At 42.0% G+C, this 20,609-nt stretch overlaps 1 protein-coding gene across 1 annotated transcript; it reads right to left on the reverse strand.

Annotated features, from left to right (window-relative positions):
- Positions 1–10,241: 10,241 nt before the first annotated feature.
- LOC103181639 (protein FAM177A1) lies at positions 10,242–19,856 on the reverse strand. The gene is made up of 5 exons (XM_007898269.2): positions 19,664–19,856; positions 15,037–15,195; positions 13,452–13,518; positions 12,496–12,593; positions 10,242–10,831 (listed from the first exon to the last, which is right to left on the reverse strand). The coding sequence occupies exons 1-5, from the start codon at positions 19,691–19,693 to the stop codon at positions 10,601–10,603; spliced, it is 585 nt and encodes a 194-aa protein (XP_007896460.2). The 5' UTR covers positions 19,694–19,856; the 3' UTR covers positions 10,242–10,600.
- Between the last annotated feature and the right edge of the window lie 753 nt (positions 19,857–20,609).

Consider the following 20,609-nt stretch of genomic DNA (forward strand, 5'->3'; position numbering starts at 1 on the left):
TCACTCTTTATTTTGGTCAGGAATCATTATTAATTATTATTATTATTAATAATAATAATAATAATGATCACTTTTTTTAAAAAACAATCTTTGTGGAGGGCTTCGTCTTCTTCCATTCGCTCCCCCTCTCCCAATCCTACCTGCGCCTTTTAACGCTTTGTATTCTACATCTATTCTGTGTAGATTTTATGGATTTTTATATTTTATGGATTTTAATATTTTCTGTTTTTCTATTTTATGGTTTTTTGGTTGTCAAATGTTTGTGAGACGCTGCTGTGCGCAATTGGCTGCCACGTTTCGCCCACAATATTATATATACTTTATGTATATATATACACACACTTTACAGTATATTTACAGTATATTCTGTGAAGCGCTTTGAGACGCCTCAACGACGTGATAAGGCGCTATATCAAATGCTGGGATTATTATAATGATGATGAAATAATAATAATTATAATTATGTTGTATAATTATTAAATCATAATAATAAGTTTTTGTTATCATTTTTAAATAATAAATATTTAAATATGAAATAATAATAATCCTTAACCGCACAGCAATAATAATAATAACCACACAGCGATGTCTCACAAACAGACGTTGAGCGCGTGACCGATTTCATTTTATTCATTTATTTTCCTAAAAAAAAAGTTGTTGTGGATTGGACCGCAATATTTCTTTTGGTAGGACCTTAATATTCCCGCGTGAGTTTGTCTTGGTCAGCGGGAGTCTGACTCCTGCGGAGCCCAGCGACGTGCTTATTTAACCCGGCTGGAGTTCCTCATTTGTAAGCCACCTATGCGTCAAAGTTTCCTCGTGTGCAGAATGAAATGCGTTCTCGCTTTCTCTCTCTTCCGAGGGGAACATACCTTCCTTGCCTGGAATATTAGGCACAGGCTGGCGAGAGCCAAGGCTTGGGGTCTCCGAGCGTACATTGGGATAAACGCTGAAACGTAACCAGCTGCAACCACATCACAGAACGTATTATCTTTTACAATAATAAAAGTTCCACATTCCAATAACCCAGAAGTGTAGTGACTGCATTTTGTAGATAAACACGACATCTAATTTGCACGCAGCAATGTTCCACAAACAGCCAAAATGCAAGACACCAATTTTGTTTGGGGGATTGTTGACTATGACACCGGGAGAACCCCTTTCTTTTTAAAAGAAAAGGGAGACTTTAAAAGAAAAAGAAATTAGCCTAGCAAAATTCAACAATTACCATTGGATTACAATTTGTGCATCTCTACTGCAAGTACATTTTTTTTGCACACTGAAAAAGTTTGAACCTTTTTTTCTCCCCAGTTGTCTATGTATTTTGATATAATTCACCAAGTCAATTTGACATCCAAACATGACTGTACAAATAAGCACTTTGCCTGAGCCGATGGAATCAAAACAAAGTTGCAGGAATGCTTTTACTCCTTCCCAACTTGTGTTGAGAAACATCTGGACTCATTGAAACTCTTAGGGTGTTTTTGTATTCATTTATTGGTACTTTATTGGATCTTGCTGTGTCATGTCCATTGCCATCTATCGGTTGACAGAGAAGTTGCTCCAACGTCTCTACTGATGGCATTGTTTATGAGACAGTGGCTGAGAATAATGGGGAATGACAGCTTTAGTCATCCCCTAATTCTTTGGGGAAGGTGAAAGTATCTGATGTCTGAAATCAATTTGAACTTAGTCTTAAAACCATTGACTTAAAATTTGAGAGTGTCCAGAATTTTGGAAATTTCCCCCATTTGGGGTCACAATTTGGAAGCCAATTTTCCAGAGTCCTTTGAAAAGAGCTGCAAATATAGATTTGCCAAATTGAGTCTGAATTTAAGCATTTTCTCAGATTCAGCATCTCCTCTCGTCATCCATGGAAAGTCCAAAGAAAGGGGACTAATATCCCCATTACTTGTTTGATAACTCCTGCAATGAAACAATCAACGTTCGTGCTCTTTTTTAAAATAACAACTCTCTCAGGCCAGTTTGAACCTGATGCAAGATGAAAAACAATAATAATACTGAAAAAGATCAATAAAATGTGCCATACCTGTCCTTGTAATAATCTTAATTCTTTAAATTTACTATAGCACCATTCACATCGGAAGGACGTTCCACAGGATATATTGTAAACTACAGCAACTGTGTGTTTTGTGGGCAAACTGTTTGTGGAAGAATTGTAATCAACTTTTAAGTTAAACAGACAAAACTTCACTTATATGTTCACCCACAAAATTTACGGTCAATTCACTTTACCTTATATTCGGTGAAGCACTTTTAGACATTACAACAATGTGAGAAGGCGCTATATCAAATGCAAGGATTATTATTATTACTACATGAGAAACCACAACAAAAGGAAGTGTTTTACAAGTTGTGGCAAAGCAAAAAAAAGTGCAATTGTTTTAACCAGCTGGGTGTCTGACACACGGAAACCTCACCACACTTAAGAATATCCACACCAACTACAGGGAGTTCCACATATGTATGGAAATATTCATTTGTCTGGAATGGAGAGACAAATGGTGCTCACCTAATCCTGAAATATGTTAGCACAGGTTAGCAAGAGCTAAGGCTTGGGGACCCCAGAGTGTCTGTTGGGGTACTGCTGATTTCTAATCATCCAAAATGGAACACAGACAACACCCTATTCAACAGAAATATGTTGGAGTTAAAATAAATGTATCACAGAAGGTTGCATTTTCACATAATGAGTGATTATGTAAATAAGATGTTTACGCCAAACAGTAAAACACGGTTCAGGCTCTTTTCCCATTTTGCCTATTAAAACCTCTCTGAGCATAAAGCTTGGAACAAGTAAAGGTCATTCAGCCCATTAAGCCATACAGTCTACAATCATAATCTTGACTCCTCCCCCACCATCACTTTAATCTCTTAGGAAAAACTCCACACTGAAACAATTAGAGCTCCAGAGTCAATCAAGCAAGAACTTTGTGATATTCCTCCATCCCCCACCCGTCCTCCACCCTCCCCGATCCCGAACCCCAGCTCAGGTCCGAAACACCGCCTTGGGACATCCTCCCGACATGAAAGGCGCTATACAAATGTAATTTTGGTGTTGTTCTTTCTTTCGTTGCTACATCTCAAACTTCTATAAATATAAAAACTACTATAAATATTAAGCTGATTGATTTCTAGGCTGATATCTCACCTTTTCATGAATAAAACCATTTCCTATCCTGCCAAGGTATGACTTATGCACTGGATTTTATCATCCCCCTATTACTGTCACCAACTGTGCACAAAAAATATTCTCCAGATTTGTTTCCCTCCTCACCTAGAAGAATTCAACTCATTTTTTGTTGAAGGAGGCGCGTTTCTATGACATCTCTGGTGCTTTGTCCAGCGGCCATTCTTCATGTGTGGGCATGGACAGTAAATCTAGGCAGACTACATCAGTATCACAGCCAAGCCTGACCTTGTTTTCACCTGACATCCACCCAAGTGTACCTTCCAGCAGTGGCATCTAGGTACTAACCGGAAGCAGTATTCCTGGCTGATCTTTCCCCCTTCTGTGATGCACTGAGGCACATTGCAGTTCCTCCCTGCTGCTGCTCAAATGTTCAAATCCTTTCGTGCTCTTGTCCCACCCTATTTAAGAACATAAGAATCGCTCGACGAAAGAAGATCAAGGTCTTTTGCCTTCCACCATCCTGGCAGTCTCATATGCATGCCATGTCCCAAACTATATACTGTGTCCCGAGATTATTTTGTAACAGAAATCAATCTAATTTGAGACATTTTACTGACATGATAAGGGGCTCTATCAAATGCAAGGATTATTGTTATAAATTGTTCTTGAAACAATCAAAATTATCTTCTTCCACCGTCTCCCTAGGGAGCCTATTTTATACATTTACTACTCGCTCACTGAAGTAGTGTTTCCACAGATTGATTTTGAATTTACCCACCAGCAAGCACAGGCCGTGTCCTCCTGTTCTACTGCTCAGTATAAGATAAAACAGCTTATCATAGTCTACATTGTCTATTCCCTTTAGAATCTTAAAGACTACAATCATATCGCCCCTCAGCGTAAACATTCCCGGTTTACCTAATCTCTCATAGTTAAGTGCTCCATTAATTATTTCCGGAATCTGCACCTCCCACTCACTTCACACCACAAACTTGGCCGTGCAAGTCTCTTGCCCCTCCACTCCACCGTTGGCTACCAAGATTTCAGCCACTATGCACCCCCCCACACCGCCACCTACACACACATACACACACACACTCTCTGGAATTCCCTCCCAAAATCCCTCCACCGTGCACCTTCTCTCCCTTGTCTTCAACACCCTTCTAAAAAACATTTTCAATCATCCCTTCAGTCACCTTTTCCCTATCCTACTATAGATATCAAGCTAATCAATTTCCAGGCTCATTACTCACCTCTTTGTTTAATAACAGGATAACATTTCCTAACCTTCTTTAAAGGCATTCGCCTACAAAATACACAGCCATCACACCACAATAAATTCTGTGGAGCGCTTTGAGATGTCCTCCTGACGTAAAAGACACTATATCAAATGCAAGGATTATTATTATCCCCCACGACCACCTTCTTCAGATTCCAAAATCACTGATGTAAAATACTTTGAGACATTGTACCACGCAAAAGGTGCTCTATATGTGGAGTCCTGTAGCTTATTGGTTAGAACATTTGCCTTGCAAGCGAGAGGACCCAGGTTCAATTCCAGGTCGGGCAAAATATCAGGCAGGTTTCCTTACTCCCAGTATCTACCAGTAAGTAGGAACCTGGTTATTAGTCGATTGGAGGATTGCTTTCGGGGGTAATGATCCCTTCAAAAAATAAATTTGGTCACTCAATCCATGAATGTTTGTGGGACACTGCTGTGCGCAATTGGCTGCTGCGTTTTGCCCACAAAATACACAGTCAATTCACTTTATAATATATTCTGTGAAGCACTTTGAGACGTCTCAGCGATGTGATAAGGCACAATACCAAATGCAACATTTATTATAATGTGCAAATTGTTGTTCAGGTGAGATTAACTGACACAGCACAGGCACCTGCAGAGAGGAGAGGGAAAAAAATCAGCTGAAGAAGAAAAAAAAAGGCACTGACTCATTTATTTGCTATAGCAAGAAATCCCATCAGAATGTATCAACACATAAAAATGAGGCAGAATTCTTCTAGCTATTTGCCTACCCCAAACAAGGAAAGGTTTGGCAAATACTTTTAATTTTCAAAAGCATCACTGTAACTGCCCTCAATTTGTTTTACTTAAAACTTTGCAGCAACGTATTAAGAATCTGGTGGTGGATTAAGCGATCTGAATAGCGCTGACTTTTTAATAATTTTACAGGAGTCAAGTACAGTGGTTTATTTATTACTGAAACTCTGCCATTTTTTGCTTGTAAGTGATTTCCTGGCACATCACTGACTGCTCCCAGCAACCAGATTTATTGTGATCACCATTCTTTTATTGAAATTATTATTTCCCCCCCCCAAACACTGCATGCCAGCAGAGTACATATGAAGTCAGAGTGACCACAGCATAACAGATTTCCTTTCAACCATTAGAGCTTATTCCAAAGCAGCTCATGTTAATAGAAATCTATATGTTCACTGCAGTCATGTGTGTTAAGGAGTCTGTTACATGTACTTTACTCATACAGTATTTATCATTCAGAGGTGACATATTCAGTCTGCTTACTCCAATTGATTTAACACTCAGTGATGTAACAAGGCCGATTGGTGCCCAAATTTGTTTAAGGGTCCCCTTCCCAATTCCAAATTTTGCTTACTTTCACCCTCCAGGAAAATCCGAACAGCAGCGTCATAATGTGAAATGCAGAAAGTCATCGGCAGTGAAGCAGGGGAGCCTCATCTTGTGCAATACACATGGCTGAGGTACTGAATTAGTACTTTGCATCTGTCTTCACAAAAGAGAATGCTGCCAATTTCACAGTAAAGGAAGGGATAGAGAAATTGGATAGGAATAGGATAAAAATGGATAGAGAGATGATACTTAAAAGGTTAGCAGCGCTCAAAGTAGAAAAGTCACCCGGTCCGGATGAGATGTATCCTAAGTTGCTGAGGTTAGGGTGGAAATAGCGGAGGCTCTGGCCACAATCTTTCAATCCTCCTTGGATATGGGAGTAATGCCTGAGGACTGGAAGGTTGCAAATCTTACACCCCTGATCAAAAATGGGGAGAGGGATAAACCTGGTAACTTCAGGCCAGTCAGCCTAACGTCGGTAATGGGGAAACTTCTAGAGACCATAATCCTGGACAAAATTAATTTTCACTTGGAAAAACATAAGTTAGTTAATGACAGTCAAGACGGATTTGTTAAAGGCAAATCGTGTTTGACAAACTTAATCGAGTTCTTTGATGAAATAACAGAGAGGATTGATGAAGGTAGTCCAGTTGATGTGGTATATATATGGACGTTCGCAAGGCATTTGATAAAGTACCACATGATAGACTAGTTAGCAAAATTGAAGCCCATGGAATAAAAGGAACAGTGGTAGCATGGATACAAAATTGGCTGGGAGACAGAAAGCAGAGAGTAGTGGTGAATGGTTATTTTTCAGCCTGGAAGTATACAGTGGTGTCCCCCAGGAGTCGGTATTAGGTCCACAGCTCTTTAAAGTTTGCAGATGACACAAAACTTGGGAACATAGTAAATAATGAGGGGGATGGTAGCAGATTGCAGGAGGACGCAGATAGACTGGCAAAATGAACAGACACATGGCAGATGAAGTTTAATGCAGAAAAGCGTGAGGTGATGCATTTTGGGAGGAAGAATGAGGAGGGGCAATATACACTAAATGATATAGTTTTAAAGGGGGTTCAGGAGCAGAGTGTCCTGGCTGTTCACATACACAGGTCTTTGAAGGTGGCAGGACAGGTTTATAGAACTGTTAAAAAAGCATATTGGATCCTTGGCTTCATAAATAGAGAAATAGAGTACAAAAGCAAAGGAGTTCTGGTAAACCTTTACAAGTCACTGGTCAGGCCTCAGCTGGACTATTGTGTTCAATTCCGGGAACCACACTTTCGGAAAGATATCAAGGCCCCGGAGAGGGTGCAGAGGAGATTTACCAGAATGGCACCAGGGAAGAGGGACTTTAGCTATGTGGAGAGACTAGAGAAGCTGGGATTGTTCTCCTTAGAGCAGAGAAAGTTAAGGGGAGATTTCACAGGAGTGTTCAAAATTATGAGGGGTTTTGATAAGATAGGGAGAATCTATTTCCACTGGTAGCTGGTAACCAGGGGCATACATTTAAGATATAATATTCTATGACTGTACCATCCTATATTATTATGAATGTATCAAAGCATTTCAGAAACCAATGGGATTACTGAGCAGCGAGGAGAGGATGGAAATTTAAGGGTGTTGACCAAAGGCACAATCAAATAGTTGCAACTAAAAGCAATTTGGGACCTTTTTTAGTTTGTATCGTGATGGTAAAGCATTGCATTAGAGTTGAAAAGGGCAACTTCAGGACAGATGCCAGGAAGTTTTTCTTTCCAATAATTGGAACGGGTTGCCAGGAAAAGTATTAGAGGCCAGGACATTAGACTAATTTACATGGTAATGGAACAGTATAGTGGGTGTTATGGAGGGATAAGATTGGATGGGCCGAGGAGCCTTCTTCATCCCGACCGGTTTTGTGAAGACACAGTATAGCATTGACCAGGAGTCCCTCTGGTGTCATGAACCTGGTATTGCAGGAGTGGAATGTGATTTATTCAAACAGCAACTTTGGCCCATTTTATATTAATAATATCATCCATCCCAACAAATAAAATGAGAATGATCAATGCAAATTAATGTTAATCACTCACTCCTGACCCACCACAACTGCTTCTTTGCCACCCATCACGGCCTGGAGAAAGAGAGCTAAGCAATGCACCACTCACTCCCCAACACCTGCTTCATTGTCACCCACCTGTATTTGTATCCTGTGAAGCACTTTGCAACAACCTCCCAACATGAAAGGTGCTGTATCAAAGGTAAGGATTATTGCTGTTATTGTTACCACAATAGCCAAGAACCATTGAGACTATAGAAGGACAGCACTGCAAACCAGTGTTGCACTCAGAATCCACCCAATAGCAGGCTTACCTATTCAACTCCAACATGATAAGCAGTACCAATATCAATTGTCCTTGCAGCACACACTGGCTGCTCCAAGTCTACCCCATTAATGTGTATTAACTATTAAATGTATTGACAAATCATTCTTTATTTACAAAAACATCAAGTTGCTCTGGAAATATCAGGCATATTTTATTGCATCTATAAATAGTCCCAGACCTAAGAAGCAGTAGAACTATGGACTCCCCAATAGCTCACTTAATAAAATCACGTCCCAGTGTAAAACTGAGCCTTTCACAACAAGAAATGTCCAGATTTGATCCTGGTCTGGGCTGAGTCAGCTGATATTGATCGTGACACTACAATTGTCCTCAGCTCCCCTAGATTAGGGGAGAATATTTCCCCTGTGTCACTTCTTTTCCTCCCCCTATACTATCAATAAGAATAATAGTAACCCTTGTATTTGATATAGTGCCTTATCACATTGATGAGACATCTCAAAGAGCTTCACACAGTATTAGCGTTTCGCCTCGCAAGCGAGAGGACTCGGCTCGATTCCCAGTTGGGGCAAAACCTTAGGCAAGTATCCTTACTCCACACGAATCTGTTTACCTAGCAATAAGTAGGAACCCGATTGTTAGTCAATTGGCGGATTGCTTTCCAGGTGTAATAATCCATATTTAAAAAACTGTCACTCACTCCACAACTGTCTGTGGGACACTGCTGTTGGCTGCTGCGTTTCACCCACAAAATACAGAGTCGATCCATTTTACAATATATCCTGTGAAACGTTTTTAGATGTCTCTATGACATAATAAGGTGCTATATCAAATTCAAGGATTATTATTATTATTAAGAACACAAACAAAATTGTTTCAAGCTAAAACAAAGGCATCAAAGCAGTGACATTTCTGGCCAGAGAGTATCTCTGGCCAGGACTCAATACATTCACTCCTTCCACTTGGCCATCCTGACTCTGAGTTCAGCGAGTTCCTGTTGGAACAAGGCCACATCCTGATCTTCTCTATGATGTGATTTTTGCAGCGTGTGATGTTCAGTAACTCTTTGTGGATCAGAGCCAATCTTCACAGAGCTGCTAACTACAAAGGGGGAAGGTGCATCTCTTCCCCTAATCCCACTTTTAATTTCTTCTCACAATATCCTGTAAAACTTATCCATTCCAAGCATCTATCCAACTTACTTGAATCCCTCAAAGAAAATGTCCCAATAAGCCAACAATCCCAACCCACACAACGATGGGAGCCAGGATTAAACAGATCCTGGATGGTGGGTTTCCTAACCAGTGAGCAGGAGCACAACAAGAGTTGCTCAAATAACAACATAAAGCTCTGAGCCCCCTGAATGTGTCTCTCTGTCCATCAGGTCGGCTCAATCAGTAGCGCTCTTCTCTGGATTGTGGCTTCTATGTTCGTCTGCAAAACACCAGTCACTGCACTTTGCAGTACAGTATATCCTATGAAGTACTTTGATGGGATTCTCCCATGAAAGGTACTGTACCAGAAGTAAGGATTATTATTATTATTATGTTGGGACTTCAGCTCACAGTCCACTTTAGGATACTAATGCAATATTTATGGAGGTGTCATCTTTCAGATGAGATGTTAATAGTGTAGCTTGTGTGACGACCAATTATGTGAAACCAAACTGTTTCGTTTTAATCAATAAGGACTCACTGCAATTTGAAGATAAAGGTAGTTTATCCGAGTGAACTGATCAAAAATCCTCTTGATACATTAACCTTATAACTACAGTATATCCCTTTGATTTGATGTAGAGCCTTATCGCTTTGTCAAAACATCGCAAAGTGCTTTACAGGATTTTACTGTGCAATGTAATTGTAGGCAAACAGCAGCCAATTTGTGCACAGAAACAGCAAACAAAGAATAATGAAGTGAATGCTATGACACTTTGCTGTGTACAAAATGCTTGCCATGTTTACCTACAAAAACAGTCACTGTATTTGGCGGTTATTACTGTGAAGCATTTTGAGATGTTTTTGGCAATTTATTTCTTACTGTCTGTGTTAATGCCTGTGTGCTGTCCTGTCTGTGTATTGCTTTCTCTGTGACAGGCACTATATCATGTACTGTCATGTACTGTCCTGCCTGTGTGTTGTCACCTACATCCTACAAATTAACTTCATGAGAGGCACATCTATTTGCCAAAACCCCTCACATGAGATCCTGATTAAGCAGCTGGTGCTTCTGTGTTTACGTTACCACACGTGTGCTGTCCTGTCTGCGTGTTGCTGCCTATGTGTGTGTCACTGCCTATGTGTTGTTCTGTGTGCATTAAGGTCTGACAGTGGTCCCATGTATTTGTCACTGACTGCGTGCTATTCTGCGAGTATGCCATTGCCTGCCCGTTGTCCTATTTATGTCTGTGTGTTTGTGGGTTACTGCCTATGTGTGTGTGTGACACACTTGAGTCTCACATTTTCTGAATGTATTAAAACAATGGACGTTTGACCAGGTACTTGGCCACAGTCACTATTTGCTATCTTCCCCCTTTTGGTGACTGCTTTCAATGTCTGCTTCCACTGCCTCATTGATAAAAGCTACAGCCCGCTGGTTCACCGAATCACTTCCATCCCTCAGTTTCTCTCCCTCGGTTATAGTCCCATACTCCACGCTGTGCAATGGCAGTGGTCGTTTCTCATGGTTCATTTCAGGGTTCTCGATGGCAGCCATTTCTTCACCATCTTCATCCTCTTCTTTGATCTGGAATGTAATCAACAGCCTTCAGTTTTAAAATTGGAAGAAGCAAAATGAGAAAATGTTATTTTATAACTTATTCTTTGTCATTAACATTGCTGTGCACAAATTATCTACCCAGTCCGCCAACAAAACACACAGTCACTGCACCTTATAGTGTATCCTATGAAGAACTTTGGAATGTTCTCCCGCTTCAAAAGGCGCTGTACCAATGTACAGATTATTATTATGTTTTGACCCCCTCAATACCTTTATTTCCCTCTCCTCCCATTGCAACATGTCACTACTTGGATCAAGAAAGCCAATGTAGCAATGCATGAATAGGAGATGTTCTAGAGTTACCCTCTAGAATTTAGTTAATCTCAGATGAAATGGCCAAGGTGGAGCTACAGTTAACGTATCTCTGGCATAAGGTTTACCAGGATTCCTGACTAGCCATGCTTATGTGAACATTTTTGTGGTAAGTAGGTGGCTACAGGGAACTAGGGCTCTGACCTACACTGACCTGTTGCTGAGCACCCTGGAGGCAGAATTAACTTCATGACAGCACATCTATTTGCCAAAGCCCCCATAAGGTCAAGCAATTGGTGCTGAGTAAGCATGGTGTAAGTGGCATTGCTTAGACATCTAGAACATCAAAATAGCTGTCACATCATGAGCTATGCTGTAAAGGTCCTCCTGCCACACTGAAGGCAGATATCTGTCAAGTGGCTGATAAGGAAAAATTGAGGCTTGGGATGCCAGTTGCTGGAAGGCGTTACCTGGAATCTGGGTCCGGACCAGACTGGGAACCCACTTGGTTACTGTGCAGAGAGGTAAGACCACTTGGGTCAAGTGAACCAGTGCAGCAAAGTACACCCTGCTGCTCAAGCTCTACACCTCCAAATGGAGGAGCCATTGTTAGGTGGGTAGGGATGTGTCCCTAAGCTGTGAGCAGGATGGTGCTCACCAGGAAGCTCACTTGTTAACCAAGGTTTGAAGATTCAAACTGGAGCTTGTCTGATGTCAAGTAACCAACAAGTGACTATCCTCCAGTGGTGGTTGGGGGGGGGAACCTAGCATCTGATAATCCTTACATTTCAAGGAGGCGTGACATAATTTTACTGTGACGTGCAATGACTGTATTTGGTAGACAAACAGCAATTTGAGCACAGCAATGTCTCACAAACAGCCACAAAATGAATGACCAGTTTTATCTGGGGAATTGTTGGCCAGGACACCACAAGAGAGAAACGCCCTTCTCTTTTCAAAACATGTCAGTGACCTAACAGTCAGACTGGACCTTGGATTGACAGGGCACTTCAGTGCTGAGGGAGTTCTACACGAGGAGTGAGGTATCAGCCTATAGACTATGGGTTCAAATCTTGATGTGGGCTTAACCTCACAACTTCCTGACTCAGAGATGAGAGTACTGATCCAGGCTGATGCCCAAATGTGTAATTAACAAATTAAGTAATTATGAAATACTATAAACTGTAATACTGTAAACTGGCCTCCTCCTGTACCTTGACTAGCTAACCAGGGGCTGGTGTAACGACTCAGCACAAATCACTCGCTTTAGGATGAAGTTTCAATCGCAAAGAACGTCTGAAACAAAATGCTTTAGAAAGCAATTTTGAATATATTCCAGGGATCTATTTCAACAGTGTAGACAAAGATTTATACAGGACCTGATTTTGAACAGTGTGATATTCATCTATAGCGTACTGGTACTTGGCTGACGTCAATCCCAATAGGCTGGCCAATTTCTCTCCAAGAAAATCACAGGCTAGGAGTAAGCAAAAGCAAATGTCAAGAAAATGACAGTCTCAGTACCAGCCTTTGACTACTGTCATAATAGAGGGAAAATGTTCTGTCCCTCCTAAAGGAGATCTGTAGCTTAGTGGTTAGAGCACTCGCCATGCAAGCGAGAGACCTAGGTTCGATTCCAGACAGCCATAAGGTGTATGAACATTTATACCTGGAGGAATGTTGTCAAGGGCACCAAGAGAAACTTCTTTCTCTTTTCCAACAGTGTTGCGGGGATGTTGTGCACCTGAACAGGTGGGAGCTCAGTTGAACAACTCATTGAATGATTAATGCAGCATCCAACAATGCAAAGTATTTAAGAACATAAGAATTTGCTAGGCGAAAGAAGACCAAGGTGGCTTGTAAGGTCGCTAGCCACTACACCACAAGACTATGAGTACTGCATAAGAGTGGTGGCCAAGACTGTAAGATCAAGTCCTGATGTGGGGTTGCAAACCACAAGCTTTTGACCCAGAAGCAAGAATGCTACTGACTGAGACAAGCTGAGACTGCACGATCCTATTATCATTGTCACATATTTACCTGTAAGGGGCATCATAACTGATCCACACTCAACGCCTAACCTGCTGTACCCCGGGGTGGGGGGGGGGCGAGTGGGGAGAAGAGATCACTGAATTATGATCAAGAGCAGGAATTGATTATTCCTCTCACCAGCCACCCTCGCTCAGGCAAATTGTAGATCCCCCACCATCTGTGCAGATCAGCTAACCCAGGACCAAGCATGGGGCTTTCCTGATCTGTAGTGCTTAATACCACATTTACCCACCAAACCATGGGAGCCAGGTTGAATTAAAACAAAACAAACTACAATACTCACTGAATAAGGAAATCCTGGCAACTTGAGTTACCCGAAACCACAGGAACCATCTCCAAGGAAGTTCAGACTGAAATACAAATCAGGGCAGAAGACATAAACATAATATTCAGTCGGATTGCACTATTGTTTCTTTGAAGGTGATGAAGCTCCTTTGCTTTCACAGGCACCAGTCTCTTCTCTTCCACCCCGCAGCGCCCCCCCCACCCCCGCCATCATGATCACATGAACCCAGATTATCAAATTTTCGCAGGTTACTCCATTATGTGGAATCCTGTAGCATAGTGTTTAGCACCCTCGTCTCACAAGCAAGAGGGACCCAGGTTTGAATCCTGGCTGGTGCGAAACCTTAGACAAGTTTCCTTACTCCACATGCCTCTGTTTACCAAGCAGTAAGTAGGAACCAACAACATCAACAACATTCCATTTATAGAGCGCCTTTCACGTCGGGAGGACGTCCCAAGGCGCTGGACAATTGGGTCAGGACCTGAGCCTTGGGGGGAAAATGGTCAGGGTGAGGGGAGGGAAGGGAGGGAGCAAGGAGGGGGGAAATGGTCAGGGTGAGGGAAGGGAGGGAGCGAGGAGGGGGTAGAGAGTCGAGAGGGGAGCTGAAGGCACGGTCAAAGAGAAAGGTCTTGAGACCGGCCTTGAAGGAGGAAAGGGAGGAAGCAAGGTGAAGGCACTGGGGAATGGAGTTCCAGAGCCTAGGGGCTGAAAGGCTGAAGGCCCGGCCACCGACGGTAGGGCGGTTGGAGCGGGGGATGTGGAGCAGACCGGAGCCAGAGGAATGGGGTGTATGGGGGGGTAGGGAGGGGGATAGTAGGTCGGAGAGGTAGGAGGGAGCGAGGCCGTGAATGGCCTTGTAGGTGAGGATGAGGATCTTGAATTCGATCCTCTGGGGGATTGGAAGCCAGTGGAGGCGAGCGAGGGTGGGAGTGATGTGGTTATTAGTTATTAGTCGGTTGGACGATCGCATTCCGGGGGTAATAATCTCTTNAAAAAATAATACTTTAGTCACTTAATCCATGACTTTGTGGGACACTGGTGTGTGCAATTGGTTGCCGCATTTTCCCCACAAATTACACAGTCAATTCACTTTACAATATATTCTGTGAATCACTTGGCGACGTCTCAACGACATGAAAAGTTGCTGTATCAAATGCAAGAATTATTATTATTGCAGGAGAAGGACCCTACAGACAAACTCAATCCCTGACCACATCTAACATAGACAGCACCAGTTTCCTCTTAATTAATATCAGGAACCTGCCTCCTCCTCCGCCCCCCCCCCCCCCCTTACCTTGTAATGTAAGTGCCAGCTCTTTCAGAACAAATGAATCCCCCTCTCCCAAGGGACCTCTCAGAGAAGTCAAACAGCCCACTCCCAAACCTCCACTAATTTCATACTGTAGCAACCAACCATTACATTCACACAAAATGTATCATTAATGTCAATTGAACTGAGAAATTGTAGCCATTATCACCGATGGAAACTTTCAATTTTCACCTCCTACCTGTTCCTATTAATCCCAACATGTCACCAGATTTCAACTAAAACCACACGCGTCACTGTTTAGTTTGAACCTACCGGATTCACCGGATCCGTAGCTTTCTGTTCCTCTTCAATTTCCTCATCAGTACTGTATTCCTCCATGGTTTCTCCATTTGCAAAGTGAATGATTCTTTGAGGTTCCTTGTTCCTGGCCTTAGAGTCTTCAGTTTCAACTTCCTGCAAACTCCCTTCTCTCTAAGAGCACAGACATCACTAAGTATTACTGATGCCTGGCAAATAAAGTTCAATGCAGATAAATGCAAGGTACTGTATATAGGAAATGGGTGTACCCAATGGATGGCAAGGTAAAGCAGACAGAGATCTAGGAGTGTTGCCCACCATGTCGAAACAGTGTAAGGCAGCAATGAACAAGGCAAACAGGTTGCTGGGCTACATTGAGTTAGTTGGAGTTGGTTGATTTCAGATCTCTAGAAGTCATACTCACACCATGTAGTGCTCTGATCAGGCTTCACCTAGGAATTACATATACAACAACTTGCATTTATATAGGTGTTTCACGCAAGGTAGCATCTCAAGAATGCTTGACTATATAGAACTTGCTTTACCCGATGCAGCTACGCTTGCAACCAAAAGATCCAATATGGAATGTAGATTGACACACAGACAGATACACAGACATTTCATCTTTATCTATACTCATCTGGGAGGACTTCTATGGGAAGACTTTGTTTTTCAGTTTCATTTAATGGGCCTTCTCTCTTTTGTCTAGCATTTTTACTTATCCTTGAAAGGTTTGATTTTCACTTAGGCATCTTTATCATGATAAATATAAATGTATAATTTATAATCTCTGGAACATCCTCATGACGTGAAAGGAGCTTTAAAAATGTAATTTTTTTTGTTGTTGCTGCGGCTTAGCTTTGTCTGCGTTCTTTATTTTGTTCCTGCTGCTTGCCTACATGCGTGCTCTGTGACGCAGGTCACCAACGTGCTACTTTCATTCCACCAGGTGTAACTATAGTGAAAAATGCAAAACTTAAATAACTCATAAATGATAGATGATACCCAAAAACAAATATGCCCATGTCACTCCCAGTTGCAAGACCTTTCTAATTAGGTATAAATCATGTCTCTACATCAAACGATTATTGAGGCAGACAGACATTGTTGTTTTATTAACAATTTTTAATCCCAACCTCTGGAATTCCATCCCCCAATCACTCTGTCTCGCCCCCTCCTTAGCCTCCTTCAAGTCCCGCCTCAAGACCCTCCTCTTCGACCATACCATCGACCACCCCGCTTCCCCTCCCCTCCTGACCCCAGCTCGGGTCTGGAATGCTATACACTGTCCAGTGCCTTGGGACATCCTCCCGACGTGAAAGGCGCTATACAAATGTAATCTTGTTGTTATTGTATAATATGAAGATAAATAGAAGACATAGAAGATTATTAGTATAGATAATATTCATAAAACATGTTTCTGTTTATTATATATATATATATAAAAAATACAACATAGAACCAAGCTGTTCAGCCCAATTTAGTTCGTATTGGTGTTTATACTCCTCACAAACCTCTACCCCTCCTATTCCTTTCTATTCCCTTCTCCTTCAGGTATTCAGCAGCTTTTTGTATTAAATATGCTATTTCCTTCAATCAAAGCTTATGGCAGTGAGTTTCACATTCTCACAACCCTCTGTGAGGCTAACAGCCCAAAGAGGGCATTGCATGGTAAACATGCCTCTGTTTACCTTGCAGTACGTAGGAACCTGGCTGTTCGTCGATTGGCAGATCGCTTTAAAAAATAATAAAATCATAATTTGGTCACTCAATCCATGATGTTTGTGGAACATGCTGCATGCAATTGGCTGCTGTGTTTCGTCCGCAGAATATACAGTCAATTTACTTTATAAAGTAAAGTCAATTTACTTTATATATATATATTCTGTGAAGCACTTTGAGACCTCAACAACATGATAAGTTGCTATATCAAATGCAAGGATTATTATTATTATGATTAACAGAACAGGAAAACTGGAATAGTTTCAAAGCTGAGTTCTCTGAATTGGAAGAGGAAGAGAATATAATATATACAAGAATATTTAAGAACAAACTCGAGATAAGTTTAAACTTGATGAGCCGGTTCTGAAGAGAAAGATTTCCCCACAGTCCTGAGTTGATGGATGCCTTTGAAGCATAAAATAATTATACTAACCTGAGGGGGTATATGGCTTTTCTTAAGTCACATGCTCTAGAGTTTTGCCACCTATCATAATTCCTGTGCACTTTGAAAATTTATTGCATCTTGCAGAACATGCAATGAAACTTATCAAAGCTAGTGGAATGGAAATGTTCATCACAAAACATGGAATTAATGTAATTGCACCCGAATCATAACATGTTGCAGGCCATCAAAGCTGCATTGCAGTTTTTATGAGCACCATTCCGCTCGCTTCTGATCTCAGCGAGGGCAACGGTTGAGACTACAATTGGCTGTAGTTGATGGCAGTTGGTCGGTTGCATTCTTGCCTCCGAGTCAGAAGGTTGTGGGTTCAAGCCCCACGTCAAGACTTTGCACTCACAGTGTCGTCTAACACTCCATTACAGAACCAGGGAGAGCGATGCAATGTCAGACCTGTTGTCCTACAGAAGTGACACTAAACAATCGTCCCATCTGCCTGTTCAGATGGATGTTAAAGATCCCATGGTGCTATTGGAAAACAGAAGGGAGTTTCTCCCAGTGTCTCGGCCACCAGTCCCCTAAATCAATTGATCATTCACTTCAGAACTGCTTGTTCTGTGAAAATTGGCTGCCATGTTCAGCTAAAAATACAATCACTACACATTACAGCAAAATCCTGTGAAACGCGTGGGACATCTTGACAACATGAAAAGTGCTGTATCAAATGCAAGGATTATTATTTTAAGTAATAATCCTTGATGTAGTGCCTTATGGCATCATCCAGACATCTCAAAGCACTACATAGGATTACATTGTAAAGTAGATTGACTATATAGTTTGTGGGCGAAACCCAGCAGCCAGTTTGCGCACAGCAATGTCCCATGAACAGCCATGGAGGGATTGACCAATTTATTTTTATTTGGGGGATTGTTGGCCAGGACACCAGGAGAAACTCCATTCTCTTTTCGAATACAGGATCTTTAAGGTCCACCTTCAACCCACAACCTTCTGACTTAGAGGCGAGAATGCTATCACTGAGCCAGTTAGTATTCTGGGTAGAGGAAAATCAATTTTGTTATCTAGGTGACCACTTGGTGGGAAGTTCCAGAGGGTACGTATGGAAATCGTAACCCAATAGAGAAGTTAGTCATGCTCGGAGAGGAGGGAAAGGAAATAGAGGGAAAATATATTCTGTTATATTCCCAAAGTTTGTCTCCCCGCTAATTCAATTTGTGCTGCATTTACATGCCCTTGCCTCTACACTGGTGGGGAGTCTGTGCTGCTATGCTCCCAAACTCTGCCCCATGTGTAATAATAAAAATAATAATAATCCTTGCATTTGATATATCGCTTTTCACGTCTTCTAGACGTCCCAAAGTGCTTTACAGAATATACTGTAAAGTGAATTGACTGTATATTTGTGGGCAAACACAGCAGCCAATTGCGCACAGCAATGTCACACAAACAGTCATGGATTGAAAATGACCAATTTATTATTGTTTTGGTTTTTGGAGGGATTATTATTAGGAGTGTGGAGTAAGGAAACTTGCCCAAGGTTTCGCCCTGCCTGGAATTGAACTCAGGTCTCTCACTTGCAAAGCGAGTGCTCTAACCACAGAGCTACAGGACTAAATGCAACTTGTTGCTGCTGTTGTTAAAAGCTCTGAAAATGGATAGGGAGAAATATATACAGGATCAGGTTAGCAGAGTTTACACAAACAGGTGGGCAAACAGAAGTAAAAAGTCTAACGTGATTCAATTAACGGCTCCATGTGCTAAATTAAATCGTCTGCTGACTGTCTAAAGGCTCGCATACAACTATGAGGCTTTTTAACATGATCATACTTATACTAAGTGCCATAATTATTATAAACATTAAGTGTGTTATTGAAAGTTAGATAAAGCAATTTAGGGGTCAAAGAGTGAAGGCTGAGTGAGCACCGATACCAACCCGGATCTTGACCATTGCACAAGACTGCACCCATTCACCTCCAGTGAAAGGAATTTTTTTTTAAGAAAATACGTTTAGCTTCAGTGAACAAGTTACACTTAGTACGTTGCACGGACTCCCAGCACACACACAGTCCTGATGTGATGCGTGAAATAAATTATACTTTTGCAATGATGAAGCACGGCCACTCTGACCCTAACCCTGTAAGCCAAACCCACCTCTTGGTCTTGTCCTGCCCGTGTCTCTCTGGAACACTATCAATCTCTTCCTAATTGGCTTTCCCCCAGAAGCATGTCCAAACCTTGTTATTCAATTGCAGATCGTTGCTAAAAGCCTCTCGTTTCCAACCTTCGGTGAAACGTGTCCCTGCTTGACCAGTGTTAATGGAGGAAGGTCGGGGTAATATCAAACGTCTTAATTGTTTGCAGTTGAAAATGATAATAAACGTTTCTGTGTTGAGATCAATCCAGTAATCTCTCGATTATTAAAAACCTTTTTAACACTTAAGACATTCATAAACCCACAGTATTACCAAGCTGTGTGCACCTGCACCCCTTCACACATCTCACCGGCACAATCCTCTGTATATCCGATTCCATTTCTGTGCAGATCTGACAATCCACCGCTTCCCCCTTAAGAATCGAATTCCCTTTCCAAACGCCAGAGAAATTGCAAAGAATCCCGGAAATGCAACCCCTGGGAAATTAAAATAAACAGATCACATCAGAGCCAAGCAGCAGGCTTGTGGATTTCAGGAAACAGAAAGCTGCTGCCTCGAATTACTTGTTTGTTTGGTGGGTGTGACACAGAATTTATACTGCAGGGATCTTGAATTCAATGTCAATCTTCCTCATATGGTAGCACTCTGGCTTCTGGGACAGGCTTTGAGCTTGCAGTGTAGGCTGACTCTCCAGTGCTCTGCTGGGGTTGGTGGGGGGAAGAGAATACTTTTTGTCTTAATATTTTTTGCAGGACCTGTGCCTGACACTTTCCAGAATTAGATGATCAGGAAGCTTCCCGCCAGGGAGACAGTGTGCATTCCATTCCAACAATCTATCTCTGGGATTCCCATGTGTAGTTTGGGTTGATCTTCACCTCAGGCGCTGACAGTATCACCATCCATTACCATCTACGCCTTTATTACATCCAACGCTCGTCTATGCACTCACTGCTTGTCGGCCTCCCCAACTACTCCCTACGCAGGCTGCAGCCCTTATCCTCTCCCGCACTAGGCTCCGTGACTATTACCCCATCCTTGCCCAACTCCATTGGTTTCCCATCACACAAAGGATACAGTTCAAGATCCTGTTCCTCACTTTCAAAGCCCTCCACGGTCTTGCTCCCCCCTATCTTTCCAACCTCCTAACCCCCTACCATCCTGTTCGCTCCCTCTGTTCAGCAGGCTCAGGCCTGCTTCACCGTCCCCCACCTTGCTAGCCCCACGGGGGCGGGCCTTCCTCCACTCTGCACCCACCCTCTGGAACTCCATCCCACATTTCCTCCATCTCACCCCCT

The sequence above is a fragment of the Callorhinchus milii genome, unplaced genomic scaffold (assembly GCF_018977255.1).
Source record: "Callorhinchus milii isolate IMCB2004 unplaced genomic scaffold, IMCB_Cmil_1.0 Scaffold3, whole genome shotgun sequence".
Taxonomy (NCBI): domain Eukaryota; kingdom Metazoa; phylum Chordata; class Chondrichthyes; order Chimaeriformes; family Callorhinchidae; genus Callorhinchus; species Callorhinchus milii.

What these genes read in the sequence shown, in the direction of transcription:
- LOC103181639 (XM_007898269.2), bottom strand. Translation starts at nt 19,693, where the DNA reads ATGGAATCGGATATACAGAGGATTGTGCCG. An exon ending in TGCCAGGATTTCCTTATTCA is followed by an intron (nt 12,594 to 13,451) that starts GTGAGTATTGTA and finishes GCTTACTCCTAG; the next exon opens with CCTGTGATTTTCTTGGAGAG. An exon ending in ATCACACTGTTCAAAATCAG is followed by an intron (nt 10,832 to 12,495) that starts GTCCTGTATAAA and finishes ATTACATTCCAG; the next exon opens with ATCAAAGAAGAGGATGAAGA.